We start from the raw sequence: 18,668 nt of genomic DNA, 5'->3' as shown, positions 1-18,668 counted from the left end.
TTTTCCCTCGTTGTGTTGTCTTTTTTCCCCCTTCTACCCTGTTTTTCACTTGATGTAGATTTCTCCCCACTCTCCCAAGTACCTGATAAACTGTATGGATGATGGCATCCGTCACAGAAATGAGAGAGCTCTCCAAAATTAATTTAAATAATGATGTTGCATTTCTAGCTTAGAGCCAGCACCACACTAAAGAATTCCATTAATGATGTTTTAGCTACGTGCGTTTGATGACGAACTATAGCTCTCTCATCACTGCTGACTTCCAGAATGATTAATTTCTGCTTTTAATAATCAGTCTTCTAATTGTCCTAGTGTTGTCACACTGCATTAGCTGTGACATCACCAAAGAGCATTTGTCAAAAAAAAAAAAGACAGCTTAAGACAAATTTAACAGTCTAATGGGCTTTCTGTTCTGTCTGATGTTTAAAAATGCCCATGTCCAGACTTCCTTGTGGCATTGGCTGCTCTGTTTCTTTGAATGTGCTTTGAGGAGCAGCGTGGTGTGCACCTGTGGAATCTGCAGCAATGGTTGTAGTCCGTGTTTTCATTGTTGTGTGAAATCTGTTATCAGGCAAAATGGGAACTAGTTAAAATTATCCTTGGAAAGCCTGAGAATAATATTAATCACTTAATAGCTTTTAAAAACAAAGCTATGCTGTTGCATAATAAATTCTATCACGTAAAGGCAGGATCTGCAGTAATCTACGGAAATCTTTTAGAGATTTTTACAAGGAGATTTTCTGCAGTGGACTCCAAGGTGATGTACCAAAGGATTTTTGTTTCATTTGTTAATTTTTTTCAACGTTCTGTTTCTTCTAAGCTGAATTGTTTTCTCCCTTGCATCCCCTTGTTCTCACAAAAAGACTTGTGTGGGATGTTTTCATGACATCACTGACTCAAAAACTCCAAAGTGGACTCACTTGCCACTTCGAACAAACCCTGCCCCAGGCAGCTGCTGAAGCTGAAACACAAAGTGTTACAGGCAGCTACTGACACGCACAGTTACAGAAGTTTGACTGAATTTCTTGTGGTCTCAGTCACAGAATCACAGAATCACAGAATGTCAGGGATTGGAAGGGACCTCGAAAGATCATCTAGTCCAATCCCCCTGCCGGAGCAGGATTACCTAGACCATATCACACAGGAACGCGTCCAGGCGGGTTTTGAATGTCTCCAGAGATGGAGACTCCACACCCTCTCTGGGCAGCCTGTTCCAGTGTTCAGTCACCCTCACCGTAAAGAAGTTTTTCCTCATATTTATGTGGAACCTCCTGTGTTCCAGCTTGCACCCGTTGCCCCTTGTCCTGTCAAGGGATATCACTGAGAAGCGCCTGGCTCCATCCTCATGACACTTGCCCTTTACATATTTATAAACATTAATGAGGTCACCCCTCAGTCTCCTCTTCTCTAAGCTAAAGAGACCCAGCTCCCTCAGCCTCTCCTCATAAGGGAGATGTTCCACCCCCTTAATCATCTTCGTGGCTCTGCGCTGGACTCTCTCTAGCAGTTCCCTGTCCTTCTTGAACTGAGGGGCCCAGAACTGGACACAATATTCCAGATGCGGCCTCACCAGGGCAGAGTAGAGGGGGAGGAGAACCTCTCTCCACCTGCTGACCACACCCCTTCTAATACACCCCAGGATGCCATTGGCCTTCTTGGCCACAAGGGCACACTGCTGGCTCATGGTCATCCTGCTGTCCACTAGGACCCCCAGGTCCCTTTCCCCTACGCTGCTCTCCAACTGGTCTGTCCCCAACTTGTACTGGTACATGGGGTTGTTCTTGCCCAGATGCAGGACTCTACACTTGCCCTTGTTATATTTCATTAAGTTTCTCCCCTGTCCAGGTCTCTCTGAATGGCTGCGCAGCCTTCTGGTGCGTCGGCCACTCCTCCCAGTCCAGTATACTCAGTTCAGTTTGTACACAGTGAATATGGGACTCGAAAGATTCAATGCTTAGAAGCTTTAAGTTGATCACTTCATCTTCCTCACTCTGTTTACAGGTTTAATTTATCAGGGGTTTTGTACGAAAACAAACATTGCAAGCTGAATTTTTCCTTGCAATGAACAGTACTGCACATTTGATACAGATGCCACAACGTGCATTCCTTTCCTTTCTGTTCATATCAGGTTTGAGTGCCCTCCGTTCCTTTGTGTTAGCAGGCAAGGACACACGGTGATAGTTACAGTCTGTGACGTCTCTGAATCTGATCTCTCTAACAAGAACAATGGTATGTCAGGAACAAATAAAGATAACGTGCTGTTCCATAGTTTGCTGCATCAAGGCAGAAAAAGGACAAAAATAGATAAATATATAGATGTAAAAGGGCTATACTAGCGAACTTGAAGCAGGAATCCAAAGAGATGAAGCAAAGCTTGCTCAGGATTTATCCATGTCAAGCACCTCTCTCATCTCCTCATTTATATTGGAAAATGCCATCTCCACAGAATTGGCCCAAAACAGAACAGGGAAAATAGCCTCTGTACCTCCTTAGACATGGTCTCTGTCACTTGCTGCCTAGTATCTGATTTTAAAATTATGTCCATGTATTAGATAAAAAGAAGGCTTTACCTAAGTGAGGAAAGAAGACTGACTATATAAACACAGAAAATAGTGATGTGGGGAAAAGTCTGCATATTCAGACTGTGGTAAAGTGCTGTCTGGCAGGGCTTGAAATGCTACATTGCCAAGTTGGGCAACGTACATTGGTTTGCAACTTGTATATGTAAGTATATGTACAAAAAAGACCAACACACACCTATGATGTTTTTACAAAGAATGCTTTTTTCATCTATTTTTGCTATGCCTCGTTTTTATTGTATTTAAATTTGTGATCTTAACTGAGAAATTATTTATTTAGTGTACAAATTATTTTTACCTTCTGAAAATTCAGCTCTAGCTGAAGCCTGTTGCAGTGTTGTCAGTGGAGTTCTGCATTGTCGGATTCAAGTATATTGGGAACGCACACTTCCTCACTTCTGCCAACATACTAATTAGGCAGATGAGTAACTAAAATATCCCATGCACTGAGCTTGTGTCCCAGCTGAGAATGATCACGGAGGCAGGGCGATCGGTCCGTAAATATAACTCTTGTACAAAATAAAGATCCGCATTCATCTGTTCAGCCTGATTATTTGTTTTTCAGGCAAGAAGTGCAGTCATGGTTCATAATCAGCGGGCACTGATAGTACTCAGGAAAACCTGGTGCTGGGGAAAACAGTGTTACCAGTGCCCAGCAGGAGCCTTGCTTTGGGCAAGAGTGGTTTGGGTTCCCAAAGGGAGCTCCCACGCAGGGAATTCACAGTGGCTGCTGTCGAGGCAAGGAAAGATGCCTGTTTTGTGAAGTGCAGTCCTTTCCCTTCCTGGCACAGGCTCCCTGCTGTCTTTAAGCAGATGCCAAGAGGGATTGTTCAGAACTGGCCAGCAGTGGGATTTTCCCAAACACAAATGTTCCTGCCTAATTTTTCTGGAAATCCCACTGCACAGGTGAGGAAAAACCAGTCTTTAATGGACTCGGAGTCTCCAGCTACAATACAGCCCTGCCCTGATGGGGCTGCAGGTGTGTCGGAGCTCTAGGGTAGAGAAGGCCTGACTGTGTCTCTAACCTGTCCCAGTTACGGCAGCTGAGTGGTACCAGTTAGACTTCCTCTACGCATAAGCACCTGTGGACCTTGTTTGATCAGGTTCTGTGGATCATCTATAGTTTGCAGTGTAGACACGGTGGAATTTTAATGTATAGCCATTGTTTTCCATCAGCAACAGGTAACATGTCAGCTCACAAAGTTTTAAGTGCATTTCACTCTCCCTTTCAGCTTTCTCAGTTGTTCTTTTTTTTTTATAAAATATACAGATTCATCTTCGCTTTTGTGTATTCTTCAGATCTAATTAATCTTTGAATTAATTACAACTGCTAATCTTGCCGCCTTAGTAAGGAACCACAGTATCCTTTTTTGTATTCTGCTTAACCGGATTTTTTCTATTTGCTGGCTCATTCAAAAGTGTTCACTGACCTTTATCTCTACAGAAAATTCTTGTACGCAAAGGGAAAAAGTTGTCACCAGGATGCATTTTGTAATGCTACATAGTATAAGTTTAAGCTTACACTGTTCTTTAAGGAAAATATATCACCTAAAGGATGACTAGTGCTCTAGCTTTTCACACAGCCCTGGTGACTTTTGCCCTGAGGTCAGTAGCTCAGTCTTTTCCAGGACTGGTCCAAGACTTGCTTCCTTAAAACCAAGAAGAGCAGGAGCAAGCCTCTTGGCAGCAATGTATAGAAATATCTAGGGGAGGAGAAGGAAGGTAGCTAAGGGAGCACAGGCTTTTTTTATTAAATGTGTGTTCTCATTCAAAGATGTTACAAAGGTTTGTATGTTCCTGAAGCGTGTGACTGCGTGCCGAGAATTGACACGTAGAGGAAAGATATTAAGATGTTGTGCCTGATAGATTTTAAAACCGACATGTGACTCCTCGCATAAGTTCTTGGTTATGTTTGTGAGCAGTTATGTTTCATGATGTTGTGTTTGTTATCCAAGCCTAAAACGAAGCGACACTTCACATGCAGATTGGTGTTTAACAGGTTTCCTGTGGTAGGTGTGTGTCTTTGTACTGTTTTTTTTTCTTGCACACTGTTTTGCAGGAGGGGGTAAAGTAACCCTTTGTCACACTCCTCTAGTAACTGTAAAGATAAATGATACACCTTCTAGTTTCTCATTAGCAGCCCTATTTAGTGACTGCTCCAGTAGGAGAGTGGGGATCACTATTGGACAGCTACAACTGTGAATTTTAGTTCAGCTGGCTCTGGGCCTGAGTAAATCCAAGCTGTCTTCTTTCATTTGCTCTGGGTCTTCTTGACTTCAGAGGTGCAGATTTCAGCACCTCTGTCATCAGATAAAGGTATCTACAAGACCCTCAGATGGGACTGCAAGAACAGTACAGTTTGGGCTCCTGTTCTGTTTCAGCTATAAGTGCTATTCCTGAGTTTAAGAAAACCACTGTCGTTTTTGGACTCTTTTTAAGATGATGCGTACTGCTATCCTGTTTCATAACAGCCATACATAATAGGCGGGGACTGGTGTTACATTGAATACCGGAGCAAGGAGAAAATCTAGAGCAAAGCTCTAATTGAACCCACTTGACAGCTGAATTAGAGCCATGTAACTCAGTTGCCTCTGGTGAAGGGACAGCTAATTCTGTATGGATCTACCTTGACCTACCGACCTACTTCCGAAATACACATTACTGTGCTCTCGGAAGGCCTGCAGATGTTCTGGGTGAACTGCGAGGAAAATTCAGCATGCTTTAGACCTCTGCTTCCTGCCATCGCTTCCCAAATCGCAGCACTCGGTGAGGGTGCAGCTTACTCGTGCCTTCTCCGGAGGAACATGTGCTGTTAACAGCTAGATGGTACGTGAGGAATCCAGTACCTGGTGGCACGGTGGACCATGGCTACAGCTGATGTAAAAAGCCGTCTCGCATCAGACGTTGTGCTTGGGGTGCAGGAACCCTGTGGTGTGTGTTTATATCCCCCCCCACACAAAGTGGGCGCTGGATTGAACTGAACTCTCTGAGTACCTTTGACTTTGACCTATCCATCCTTTAAGTAGTTCCTTTCTAATGAAAATGGAAATAAAAATACTTTTAGGATTACACAAACATAGTAAGATGGCCAGTTTGTCAAGAAATAAAATGTCAATTTACATTTATTTCTGTCTTAAACATCTACCCTACACAAATAAACATAAGTCTAGTGGAGTGCTTGTGAGAACAGTTTTAGCCTAATCTGTCCGGGGTTGGCTTTACCTGGGAGGCTCATTGCTCAGCTGAAACTAAAATTGTATTTAAATGTGAACAGATTGGGTTGTTTTTTCTCCTTTATAATGTTGTAACTCTTATTGAAATGTGTGTTCTGGTCTTCTATTTTCTTAGTAAAATGCATTCCCTTTGCCTAAATTACATCTGATTTTGTTTATTCTGAAGAAAATAACGCTTGCCCTGTACCGAATCTGTGTGCCATCGCCTAAATCACCGATGTCACCATTTTCCTTTTGTCCCTTGCAGATGCTCAGCAAACAAAACGGGTGCTAAGCTGTAGGTAAAGCAATTAAAATTTTATCTCAAACCCCTTTTTCTAGAGCACCTGGCTGTTTGACAGCACTTTATAAGGAACCTCTGTAAAGGGAGGTGCGGATCTACACCCGTATTCTCACAGACACCACGAAGGCCGAGCCTGACCGCGGCCTGTGGCCCGCCCCCGGCACCGCCCGCCCTGCAGCGGGGCTGGGCTGGGCTCGGCTGCCGCCGCAGGGGTGAGGTAGGCGGGCTGGGCGGGCACGGGAGGCCGGGGCGCCCGGCCGGGCCTGTGCGTGACGCGTTCCCTGACCGAACCCCGCCGTCCCCGGCACCGCGGCCCCTCGCCGCGGCGTAGCGGCCCTGTCCCCCCCCGCGGCTCCTCGGGCCGTGGCCCAGGGCGGGGGTGGGGTGTCTCTGGAGAGGCGAGACCTCGGCAGGTCTCGGCGTTACGGCTGTTCCCCCCTCCCATCGCACGGACATGAGGCCTGAGAAGTTGTGAATCTGGTTTTACGCTGAGGAAAAGGGAAGTGAAATGTTTATTTCTGCCTTTTAGGGGCGTGCAGGGTGGTTATTCCGCCCCCCCCCTCAAGGTGGGTAATGACATGTTGCACCTTGGTGTGCTTGGGAGGACCTTTTCCCTTGGGAAGTTGGTGGCAGCTCCTCTAAAAAAAACTAAACCTGAGAAATTATTAATTCTTTTGCTTGAAAGGTATCTGAAGCTGTCGAGGCACCTGGAGTTTGAAACGAAGTGGAAATACATGCGAAAACGAGATAGGAGCTAAGATTAAGGCTGGAGAAAGCACACCCTGCGAGGCGAGGCAGCGTCGGAGTCGTGCAGGTGGAAGTTCTGCTCCCGACGCAGCTTCCCGAAGGTTGTCCTGCTCCCGCAGACCGGCCAGTGATACAAAAATCAGAGATCTCCAAACCCCCTTGCTTTCTAACTTTCCTCACCGAAGTGGGAAGCTCGGTGCGGCTGGGTAAGGAGTCCGAAAGAAAACTCAATAACCCCAGAGTGTGTTATTAAGCAGGCATTCTTTATTGCAGCGCTGGGCAGCACTGGGTATTATCCACCACGAGTGCTCTGCCAATTTTGCAGATTTTCAGAGATTATATACCATAAAGTTATACATAGTCATAAGATTCTCAATAACTCATTTGCATAGTCATGAGATTTCCCGGAACTTATTAATATACATAAACGTCCGTTCCACATGCGCAGTCGTTTTCTCTGGTGGTCGTCAGGGGTCTTCAGATGAAGGCTTATAGTCGCTGACTGACCCCTGCTTCTGCGCAAACTCAGTCCATGGATCACGTAGGTCACGTAGGCTGTGTCCTTCAAGGCAGCTGTTGCAGCTCCCTTATCTTTAGGTTTCTGTGCCTCTGTTTTCCCAAGGCCAAGTTGTCTGAAGTGAAATACAGCCATCCTAATTAGAAACTATTTTTTCAAGGCCCAGTTGTCTGAAGTGAGATATACCCATCTAAATTAAAAAAAAAGGCTCCCTTTGTTTATTTATATAACTAGGTTAGTCGAATGTCTAAGGTATTTACAACATCCTCTTTGTTCTTGGGGCCCTCAACCGTTTCACCAGGCTCCTCGTCTGGACAAGACAGCGGATCCATAAACATCTGGGGTACGGCAGCTGACTGTATAGATTGTCCTGCTGCCATAGGTGCCCCGTGCTCTGTCACACAGCCTTCAGGCTATGGGAAGTGTTTAATTTTTCACTTAACACTGATGAGAAGTCAAAACATCGGTGGCTTTCAAGGATGCCATTGCAAAGGCAAAGTAAATCGGGTCGTTTCTGCCTCTTGCAGCCTCTGAAGTTGTTTTGAGGGGAGCGAATCTTTCCCCTCTGCGGTGCTGGGCTGCCTGCTCCAGACATGTAGTAACGGCGTTTAAACCTTAAAGTGGCTGTTTGCTGTTAGTCGTTCGGAAAAGGCTCTTAGAGGAAAGCGCTTGCAGGAAAATTCAGAGTTTAAATGAAGAAGAAAGAAATAATAGTGGGTTTAAAGATTAGATCGTTTCCAGCTGGATAGGGCTATTTCTGTAGGTAACGAACTTATGTTTGGGCTGAGTGTTTGCAACCTTCCATTGATATAAAAAGGAAAGCTGCTGCATGTAAATATTGTGTTGTCTGAAAGTCATATCCTACTCCAGGGAGGTTTTATTTTTATTTTTTAAGGGAAGGGGAATTTGCTCCTCTCACTACAGTGCATAGGATGCCTTCACTTAAAGCCAAAAAAGTTGTTTTCTTTCCCAAATACCTTCAACGGCTCAAAATCTCTCTTTCAGGTGGCGTACCGACATACTTAAAATGTCGATGGATATAACTTTCCTCGGCACGGGCTCAGCGTATCCCTCTCCAACAAGAGGAGCATCGGCGTTAGTGCTTCGCAGGGAAGGAGAGTGCTGGCTCTTCGACTGTGGGGAGGGAACTCAAACACAATTCATGAAGAGCCATCTCAAAGCAGGTTTGTGCCGTTGAAAGGCATCGCGAGGAGGGAAGGGGAGAAGGTTCATGAGATCCAAACAAAATACTTTGTCTTCGTGCTTGTGGTATTTGAATACACACCAAACATGCACGAGAATCTGAAGGTGCTGCGTATGGGTGGCAGCTGCTGAACCTGCTGTGCAGTAATCCTTGATTGCCCTTTGGTAAAAAACTGTGTTCGAGAGTCAAACTCTCCTGAATTAATTTTTTGGGCTTTGTAATTTCAAACATGGGCCACAGACAAGCTTTAAACGGGCACAGTTTGTATGTGTCTGAAGACAGCTCTAGCCAATACCTGCTGTGAGTCTTCCTGTCAATAAGTATTGTGCTTTTGTTTTCAAGTCAACTTGTGGGTATTTGTGGTAACTTCTACATTTTGGCAAAGTAGGAGCCAGCCTTAACCTTCAGTCGCTGTGCTTTTGCCATCTACAGCAGCAAGAGCAGGCTCCTGACTCTCGAGTGATAACAATGGAATTATCAAATATAAACAGAAGACCAACCTCATGCTCCTCCAAAATCTGAAGCTATCAGGGGATTTAATGACCAAGTGAATAGACTCATTTTTTACTAAATTTACCAGTTTTTACTAAATTGTTCTTCAATCAAAACAAAGAGATTCTGTCCTTCCTATTGCTGGGCCCTAACAGATGCTGGAGAAAATGCCTTACTGCGAGGAAGTGGGAACTCAGCAGAGTCTGAGGCAGCCTGATTAAAGTACACGTGTCTGTAGTGAGAGAAAATTCCGGGCTTTTTTAATCCAGCAAGGGCAAGGCCCAGTGCCTGAGAACTGGAGTGAGACAAACTGAGACGTGAAACAAAGCCCAAATCTTTTAAGTGCAATTTTTCATCTATTGAAAACAAACCAGTCAGGAACTGTGAGGTTCTTACCTCTTAAAAAACTCATAAATCAAAACTGTATTTTTTGGTTTGGTTTGGTTTTTAATTCCGTTCATTTCATGTGCTAGATGCAAAACTAGGAACAGCACTTTATGTTTCTCGTTAGCCTGTGGTTTCCATGTGATGTATGAAAGCACAACCACTTTCCAGCACTCCTTTGCTTTTTAATATGGCAGATGTCACCAGTCGATTCTGTTCCATGCTTGTAGCACGTTTTGCTTAGCAGCAACTCAATCTTCTGTCTCTGCAGTCTTTTCTTGACCAATCAAGCCAAAATAAACCTTGTGTGGAAATTTATTGCTGCTGTGGAAAAAACCCTACCTTGTGGTTTGGGATTTATTTCTTAAACACTGGTTTTATTTTAATTTCCCTCCTTCCTTATTTCCTACTTCTTGCCAAAAAGTGATAATTTCTGAGTTGTTACGGTGTTCATTTATTTTCCTGTCTTTTTCTGGTTTGTTTTTCTTTTCCTGTTGCTCTACTCAATAGGCAGAATTACCAAGATTTTCATAACTCATCTTCACGGTGACCACTTTTTTGGACTTCCTGGCCTGCTGTGTACGCTTAGCCTCCAAAGCAGCCCTGACCCAAACAAACCACCCGTTGATATTTATGGGCCATTAGGACTACGAAACTTCATCTGGAGGAGCATGGAGCTCTCCCACTCACAACTTCTCTTCCCTTACACTGTTCATGAACTGGTACCTACACGGGACCAGTGTCCCGCAGAAGAATTCAGAGAGTTTTCTTACTTGGACAGAGATGAGGTATCTCCCCAGGGAGCACCAGGGAGAATACTCCACCTGGATCCAGTAGAAAACTCCTACTTGCTGGTTGAGGATGAGCAGCTGGTCCTGAAAGCATTTCGCCTCTTTCACCGCATTCCTTCCTTTGGCTTTGTGGTAGAAGAGAAGCCCCGGACCGGGAAACTCAATGTGCAGAAACTGAAAGATCTTGGTAACTACTTTTGACTTATTTTTCCTCTTTTTAAGTTTTTAAATGCCTAAATGCTGAGTAGACACACACGATTTTCAGCAAAATTAACAAAATTGGTTTCACGGGCAGTTGAAATCTTTTATGACGTAGTAAATTAGAGCTGCTCTATCTCTCTGTAATCCATTTTAATTAAATTTTTCCATTTTCTATTAAAGACATTTGAACACTTTATACCAACGCAGCAGCCCGAACTGGTGTGTAACGCTAGCACCAATTCATATTGCAGACCATTCTCATATTGGGAAGAGCAAACAAGTTCAGATGTTAAAGTTTAAAAAGCACAACGTGGCTTTTGGGGAAATGTATGGCCAGTGTGTTTGCACGACTTTATTGACTTTAGTATGAAGAATATAGCTTTTCTTCAGACATGCTTCCTGCTAACGTTACAAGCTCTTTATTTATATGAAGTAGGTGAAATATCAATTGCTATTTATATTGAGGTTGTATTTTTTCAGTGAGACAGCTCTATATATAGCGTATTTCTTCTTAAGTGATATTTTTTCTTTTAAACCTGACACTCATCATCATACTTATGGGCTCTTTTGCCTTTATTTACTAGGAGTTCAGCCAGGTCCTTTATATGGGAATCTGAAGAATGGAACTGCAGTTGTTCTAGAAAACGGAGTAACGATTTCTCCTGCTGATGTCTTAGAAGACCCTATTCCTGGAAGAAAAATTTGCATTTTGGGGGATTGTTCAGGGGTGGTTGGAGATGTGGCCATGAAGCTTTGCTGTGAAGCAGATGTACTGATACATGAAGCCACGCTGGACGACACCCAAGAGGAAAAAGCCAGAGAGCATGGTCATAGCACTCCAAAAATGGCATCGGATTTTGCAAAATTGTGTAAAGTTAAGAAACTGGTTTTGACTCATTTCAGTCAACGGTATAAACCAGCTGCTCAGAGAGGTGAGGGAGATACGGACATCACCGAACTGAAGAGGCAGGCAGAGTCAGTGTTAGATGGACAAGAAGTAACACTAGCTGAGGATTTTATGACAATAGAAATTCCAATGAAAAAGTAAAAATAGTAGCATTAGGAAGCGCTGTATGAAGACATAAAGTAGGATGGTGTTGGATGGCACTTAACAATCATGACAGGGTTCCTAGTATCCAAATTATTTCTCTTCTGTGGCACACAGAGAACTGTTGCAGACTGGAGAGAGTACCAGGTACAGTTCATGTTGCTTTTCTAAAGCAAGAAAAAAGGATACTCAACCATCTGGAACTTGGAATAAATTCATAAGTGATGGTTTCAGACACAGTCTCCCCAGAAACCGAATGTGTAGGCTGGCGCAAGCTGCCTCAGCCCAGGGGTTTTCCTCGGACCACAGATTCCTAGAGCAGAGCACTGGATCATTTGGCTTAATACAGCCCTCAGGAAGGTTTATGTTCTGCACCAGGATTTAAGGTATCTTGCCTGTTACAAGCTTTTGAATAACATCTATTTCAAATTTGTATACAGCGTTTTGTAACTGTTACCTGATTTCTATATAAGGACCATTACACTGAAACTAATAAAGTATTTATAACTCTGCCAAGTGTTTCTAACTGGAGGTGTTGCTATGCTCGAGTTGAGGAGCTCTTATAATTCTCCCTTTGCATGTGAAGTTTTCTCATAAATAAATGAGTTATGTATAGTTCAGTCTGTTTCTGCAATGCCTTTCTTCTTTTAGTCAAGGGACGCGTAGATGAGATTTCTCTCCTTTTCTTCCAGCCTCAAAACAAACTAGAAGTTGGAGTTTCCCAGATTTTAGCTCAATTTTCTGGTCAAAAGTAAAATCAGTGTTTTTGAAAAATCTACCCTGAATATATTTCTCCTAGCGTGGATCCCTGAAAGCAGAAACACTTCATAGCTTTCTAATAAACACTGACAACTCTGGCAGGTGTAAGTACAGCTGCTAGAGTTTGTGCTTGTACTTTCGTTGAGTTGATGGTAATACAGATGGAAAACAAATCAGTTTTAATATAACATTTCCCTCCCTGCTTTAACCATAGAATAACAAAGCTCCAAAAAATGAAAACACTCCCACTCGTTAAAGATCTCTCCCTTGTAAATGGTGCACTGCTCAAAGGTGGTTTGTGTACAGTGGCAATCCTCACCCAGACCAAGCTGGTGAGATGAGGAGGTTAAATCCTGCAGATAATTTGTGTATCCTCTTCGCATTTTCTTCGCTAAGAGCATACTAGGCTGTAATTAAGCAACAGCCTTCAAAGAAAAAGAATAGGAGAGTGATTTCCTACTGCTTAACTGAACTAATCGAATTGAATTGGATGTCTTATCCCCACCCTTCAGACAGGCTGTCTCACCTGTAGTTACAGTAACTCCGAAGTGAATTACACCAACATTAATATTTTGTGCTTCAAATATGCTTCAAATGCAGAGGAAGTCTCCGATTTCTTTAAAAAAAATATTGAGAAGAGTTGCAGACTTGAAGAACATGACTTCTGGAGGAGAAACTCGCTGATCTCTATGACTTCTCTCTTAAAAATGGTGTAAAGCAGGTGGAGTCTACACATCATGCAGTAGCATGTTCTTTTCCCCCCATAAATTGTTTTTCTTTTGTAAGATAAAAATTCACGGCAGGTGCAGAGATCTTGCTATCCTGCTCTGCTTTATGTAGTCAAAAGCTGAGCAGACTGCAGCTATTCTGTGTTTCATAGAATGACAGAACTCTCTTCTTCATTGTCCTGACCTGCTCTGCTACGTCTGCTTCCACACTGGAACAGCCAAAAATTCCTATTTCGAAGCCATTCACAGTTGTGTTGTGAAGTTTAGGGAAAAACTTTAAGGCTTTGTGGAAATTCACTGGATACCACCTTCAAATGACAAAAATCAAAGGCTGGAAATAGTAACAAGGGACAATCCAAAAGCCTATGCAACCTGAAATATGTGCACCCACCGCTGGAACTCGTCACCCCATGGGGCTGGATCGTGCTGCTCCAGAACTGGGTTCTCCATCCCAGCGGTAAATCCATTTTTGCATTCGTGTGGTTAGTTAATTGCTGTGAATTCAGGAATATCTTCAGTTCCCATTCAAATGACGGAGGGTGTGGGTAGATGTGTGAGATGAATCGATGGCGTGGGCTCCCAGCGTGGAGGGAGCCTCGCTCCTCCGTGCCCTGCGGTCCTGGTGCCACCGTGGTCCAGCTCAGCGTGCTGGTCCAGTGCTTGCCTGGCTAAACAACCACTGGTTCTTGCCAGCCTGCAAGAAAACGGCCTCTGGGCTAATTTTTGGCTGGATTACCAAGTCAATTAGCGAGCTGTCTTGTTGCACCGCTTGTACAAGGGCTGAACAAAGGAGGGTGCAGAAGTGCTTGGCCAGAAATTGGGAGGTGCTTGGGATCCCCCCACTTTTTAGCAGTAGGGAGCTGATACTTTGGGTCAGTCCTACCACATAGCTACATCCTAAACATGTTTTAGGATCTAAATCCTAAATAAAAATAGGTCGATTTGGGTGAAGAACAGCAAGGGGAAGAGTATCAAATTGAAGCAGCAGGCCAGGTCCTCTTCAAGCATTAGGTCTGGGGGACTTTGTTGCACGGAGTTGATGTGTCAGTGCATTTTTTGTGGCAGTTTATTCTGTATGGACAATCAAGGGAGGAAATGCTCGTTTCATCCAAGCTGGGAAGAAAAGCTGCAAGTTGCGTGGTCTGTATTGAAAGCTGGATTAACTCTATGGCTGTCATTTTTAAAACCAGGTTCTTTTTGGTATGTTGGTGAAAGAGGGTACGTTTAGTGCTGGAGTTATGTGAAATTCCTGTATTTTCCATTTAATAGATTTTAGCATTTGTAATCAAGTTATAGTTGTCTCTCTCCTAGCAGACCCATGTGTCTTTGGTCCACTCTTCTAAATCTGGATACTAAATTACTTCATAAATCTGACTGCTAGTGAGACTTGAATTAGATTAATGGGAACATGTGCTCCAGTAAGGACAGAAAAATTTGAACCATAAATTGTCTGTTTTCTCAATGAGTTTATCTTTCCAGTAACCATTTGTTAATTACCAGAGAACAAAATTCCTTTGCATTAAAATATATTTGCCTGAGATTATTTTGTCTGACAGGAGGTAAAGGACTCCAGTCTGGTCCCATAGGGACCAGGAGGGTTAATAAGTTCTGGGTATGTAAATGAAGATCTTTTTGGTTTTTTTTAGCTTTGAGTAACTTATTTTAAAAATCCTTCTGCTTTCCTGGAAGAGTTCCTCTAAGTTTGGTTCCTTTTTTAGCTGGTGCTAACGGAGGGATGTGATAAACTGCAAAAGAAGCTTTTTATGTTACGGGAAAGAGGAGAACGGAGGAAATAAGACGTGAAGAGTTTTGTAACAGCAGAGATGTTTGTGCATTTTATGTGTGGCCGGTAACCGAATGGGTGAGCACTGATCAAAGGGAGTGAGGGTAAATCTTCCTGCTGCTGAGGTCTGCATGAGCTGGCAAAAAAGGTTGAGAAATAAGTTACCTACAGCACAAAAACGGTTAGCTGCTCCGAGCGTGGAGAGCTCGAGATTGAGTCTGGGCTCTAAATCCAGCTGGGAAAGGGATCCTTGATGCTAGAGGTGGTTCAGCCTTTGGTATCGACCACTCCCCATGGCCCACGGTGGGACTCTTCATCTGTCAATGCAGAAGAAACACCCTCTTCATTTGGAAGCATTTTTTTTTTTTTAAATAATTTGCTCTTACTGAATTATGTTCATTTATAAGGAAAAGGATATTAATTATTTACCTCAGATGGCTGCATTCTAGAAATCTGATTTCTGGCGAGGTGGTAGGACTGGTCCAGGTCTCACTGAGATCGGTGGTTTGGCACATAGTCACTGGAACAACTTAATGTGTTTTTTATTAATAATAAAAACATATTGATTGGGATCTTGAGGTAGAACAAGCTGCAGAAATTTGATCAAAGTAACATTTTGGGGACGGGGGCTGGGATGGATGCTAAACCACAACACGTTAAATTGATCCTCCTAGTACCAGCATTTGATATTTGAAAAATGTTTGTTAAAATGAGTTAAAAAAAATGAGTTAAAAGAGTTTAAGTGGTTGGAAGAATCACCGTTTTGTTGGACACAGTATCCCTGCAGCCTTTCAAAATCACCTTAATGGCTGATGAAGGTCCTTCCCAGGACTTCCCTGGGACACTGGAGCCCGATGGTGGCACTGGCTCAACGGCTTGTGCACCCCCAAATTCCACATTTCACCGGCCAGTTGAGCAGGACATCGCAATGATTGCTTTATGAACCTCAAAACAGACATACATATAAACACAGAGAGTTATCTCAACGTATACAGTACTTTCAAGATCCCTAATTCAACTCCTTTCAGATTTAATACACGGTATAGAAGTGAATTAATCCCTCTACCCCATAACCCAGCTGCAGTGTCATCGTTGGGGATTCCCTTGTTGAATTTGCAGCTTGCTCACACCTGCTTGTGAAAGAAGGTGAAAGATTGCACCGAATTTCCCACCACCCTTTCGTCTCCACTCTTAAAAAACAAATTTTTGCCTCTAAACATGCTGCCTGTTGGAAAGATGTTTAGTGCACAGCGTCAGTAACGGCAGGTCGCTGCATCCCAGTGGTGTAGATGGGGCTCTGGTTCATGGTATGCCTTGAAAGCAAACTAGGGCTATTGCAAATGGAAGAAAATTTAACATATTATATTTAGACTTTATTATTTGGTGTTATACAACCCATGGGAAATCTGAAAATGTTACTGCTCGGTGCTCTGCATTAACCTTTTGCAGCTTTCCTCCCTGTTTTTGAGCAAATCCTCTCCCTGGATGCAGCGGATGCTGCAAGCACAAGGGGGAAGAGACCGTGCTTAGAAATTGCAAATTATTTAATGATTTTTTTTTTTTTAAATGATACACCTTGGAGAGGGAGGGGAAGCACTGTAATGTGCCAGCACAGAGGCTGGTGCAGGCAGCCTGCGAGCACGTGGATTTGCTGCGCCGTGGTCCACGAGTCCTGCACGGGACACGCTCCCCCTTGAACTGGAGCTTTCATCTCTCATCCGTAACGCTTCAAAAAACTCTAGAAATGGATAATTTGCGACGCACTCAGCAAATCCTGGTGTGAAGAGGCTTCAATTACATCTACCCAGGGAAAGATGACAAATACAGCAGCATTTTACGTTGCTTTTTGTCGGTAAGATCTTCTTGAGGATGTGGAAGTGACTATAAATGACTTAACAGCGTGAGCAGGAAATGCTGATATGGCAATATAATATTTTTTTTTAATTTCCATCATTCTTCGTTCTTATCAGAGTAGCTGTGATAGCACACCAGCACCTTGCCAAACACCCCACTTACTTAGCAAAAATATATTGCTTTTGGCAGTGGATATGGTATTTCGTGCAACTTTTCCTTCTATTTTGTGTTCTAATGGTGGCCCAACACCACAAAGGTAGAAAGATGTAACCTGCTAGATTAAGATAATATTAATCTTTTCGGCTGAATTCCTTTGGAGGGTTTCCTTTTGCTGGACGAGGTGATGAGGAATGGGAAAAGCGGTCGCATCTGGGGCCCGGTGCATTTGTTGGGGTTGGGTTTGCAGGGCTTTCAGCTTCTGGGGGTTGTATTTGTGGGGCTTTGCACTTATGGGGGTTGCATTTATGGGGGTTGTATTTGTGGGGTCTTGCACTTATGGGGGTTGCATTTATGGGGCTTTGCACCTACAGGGGTTGCATTTATGGGGGTTGTATTTGTGGGGTTTTGCACTTCTGGGGGTTGCATTTATGGGGCTTTGCACCTACAGGGGTTGCATTTATGGGGGTTGTATTTGTGGGGCTTTGCACTTATGGGGCTTGCATTTGTGGGGCTTTGCATTTATGGGGGTTGCATTTGTGGGGCTTTGCACTTATGGGGCTTGCATTTATGGGGGTTGCATTTATGGGGGTTGCACTTATGGGGGTTGCATTTGTGGGGCTTTGCACTTATGGGGCTTGTATTTGTGGGGCTTTGCATTTATGGGGGATGCATTTATGGGGGTTGCACTTCTGGGGGTTGCATTTATGGGGCTTTGCACTTATGGGGGTTGCATTTGTGGGGCTTTGCAGAGCAGTGAGTTTGTTGGGGTTGCATTTGCAGGGCTTTCAGCTTCTGGGGGCTGCATCTGTGGGGTTTTGCACTTGTGGGGGTTGCAATTGTGGGGCTGTGCATTTGTTGGGGTTGCATTTGTGGGGTTTTGCACTTATAGTGGTTGCATTTATGGTGCTGTGCGTCTGTTGGGGTTGCGTTTTCAGGGCTTTGCACTTACGGGGGGTTGTATTTCCAGGGCCATACGTTTGTGGGGGTTGCAGTTGCAGGGCTATGGGTTTGTGGGGCTGCATTTGTGTCCCCGTGCATCTGTTGGGGTTGCGTTTGCAGGGCTTTCAGCTTCTGGGGGCTGCATTTGTGGGGCTTTGCACTTCTGGGGGTTGCACTTCTGGGGGTTGCATTTATGGGGGTTGCATTTGTGGGGCTTTGCACTTCTGGGGGTTGCATTTATGGGGGTTGTATTTGTGGGGTCTTGCACTTATGGGGGTTGCATTTATGGGGCTTGCCCTTCTGGGGGTTGCATTTGTGGGGCTTTGCACTTATGGGGGTTGCATTTATGGGGGTTGCACTTCTGGGGGTTGCATTTGTGGGGTCTTGCACTTATGGGGATTGCAGTTATGGGGCTTTGCACTTCTGGGGGTTGCATTTGTGGGGCTTTGCACTTATGGGGGTTGCATTTGTGGGGCTTTGCACTTATGGGGGTTGCATTTATGGGGCTTTGCAGAGCAGTGAGTTTGTTGGGGTTGCATTTGCAGGGCTTTCAGCTTCTGGGGGTTGCATCTGTGGGGTTTTGCACTTGCGGGGGTTGTAATTTTGGGGTTTTACACTTACGGGAGTGGCATTTGTGGGGCTGTGCGTTTCTGGGGTGGCACGCTCGGGTTGTTGCGCTCACAGGGGTCGCGTTTGCGGACCCGTGCCTGTGTTGGGGGGTCACTTTTGGGGCCGTCCCTTGTCGGGGCCGTGCTTGCGGTCCCTGCCCCACCCGGCGCGCAGCCGCCGGATGCCAACCACAAAAATAAACTCGAACGCGCCCGCCCGCCCCGCTCTCCGGCGGCCTGCGGCTCCACAACCGCGGGGCGGCGGGCGCGCAGGCGCAGTGCGGCCTGGTGGCGTTGCGGGGCGGGGGGGGTGGCGGAGGCGCTGGGCTGTGGCGGCGGCGGGGGGGGGGGGTGTTACC

At 44.5% G+C, this 18,668-nt stretch overlaps 1 protein-coding gene across 1 annotated transcript; it reads left to right on the top strand.

Annotated features, from left to right (window-relative positions):
* The first annotated feature begins 6,387 nt into the window (after window positions 1-6,387).
* Window positions 6,388-12,044, top strand: ELAC1 (elaC ribonuclease Z 1). Its single transcript, XM_068423433.1, has 5 exons — window positions 6,388-6,661; window positions 6,781-7,048; window positions 8,365-8,543; window positions 9,950-10,417; window positions 11,016-12,044. The coding sequence occupies exons 3-5, from the start codon at window positions 8,387-8,389 to the stop codon at window positions 11,477-11,479; spliced, it is 1,089 nt and encodes a 362-aa protein (XP_068279534.1). The 5' UTR covers window positions 6,388-6,661; window positions 6,781-7,048; window positions 8,365-8,386; the 3' UTR covers window positions 11,480-12,044.
* Window positions 12,045-18,668: the final 6,624 nt, after the last annotated feature.

This window comes from Nyctibius grandis, chromosome Z (assembly GCF_013368605.1).
Source record: "Nyctibius grandis isolate bNycGra1 chromosome Z, bNycGra1.pri, whole genome shotgun sequence".
NCBI classification, from domain to species: Eukaryota; Metazoa; Chordata; class Aves; order Nyctibiiformes; family Nyctibiidae; genus Nyctibius; species Nyctibius grandis.
The sequence above is the reverse complement of the archived record's forward strand: the minus strand, read 5'-3'. Positions and strand labels throughout refer to the sequence as shown.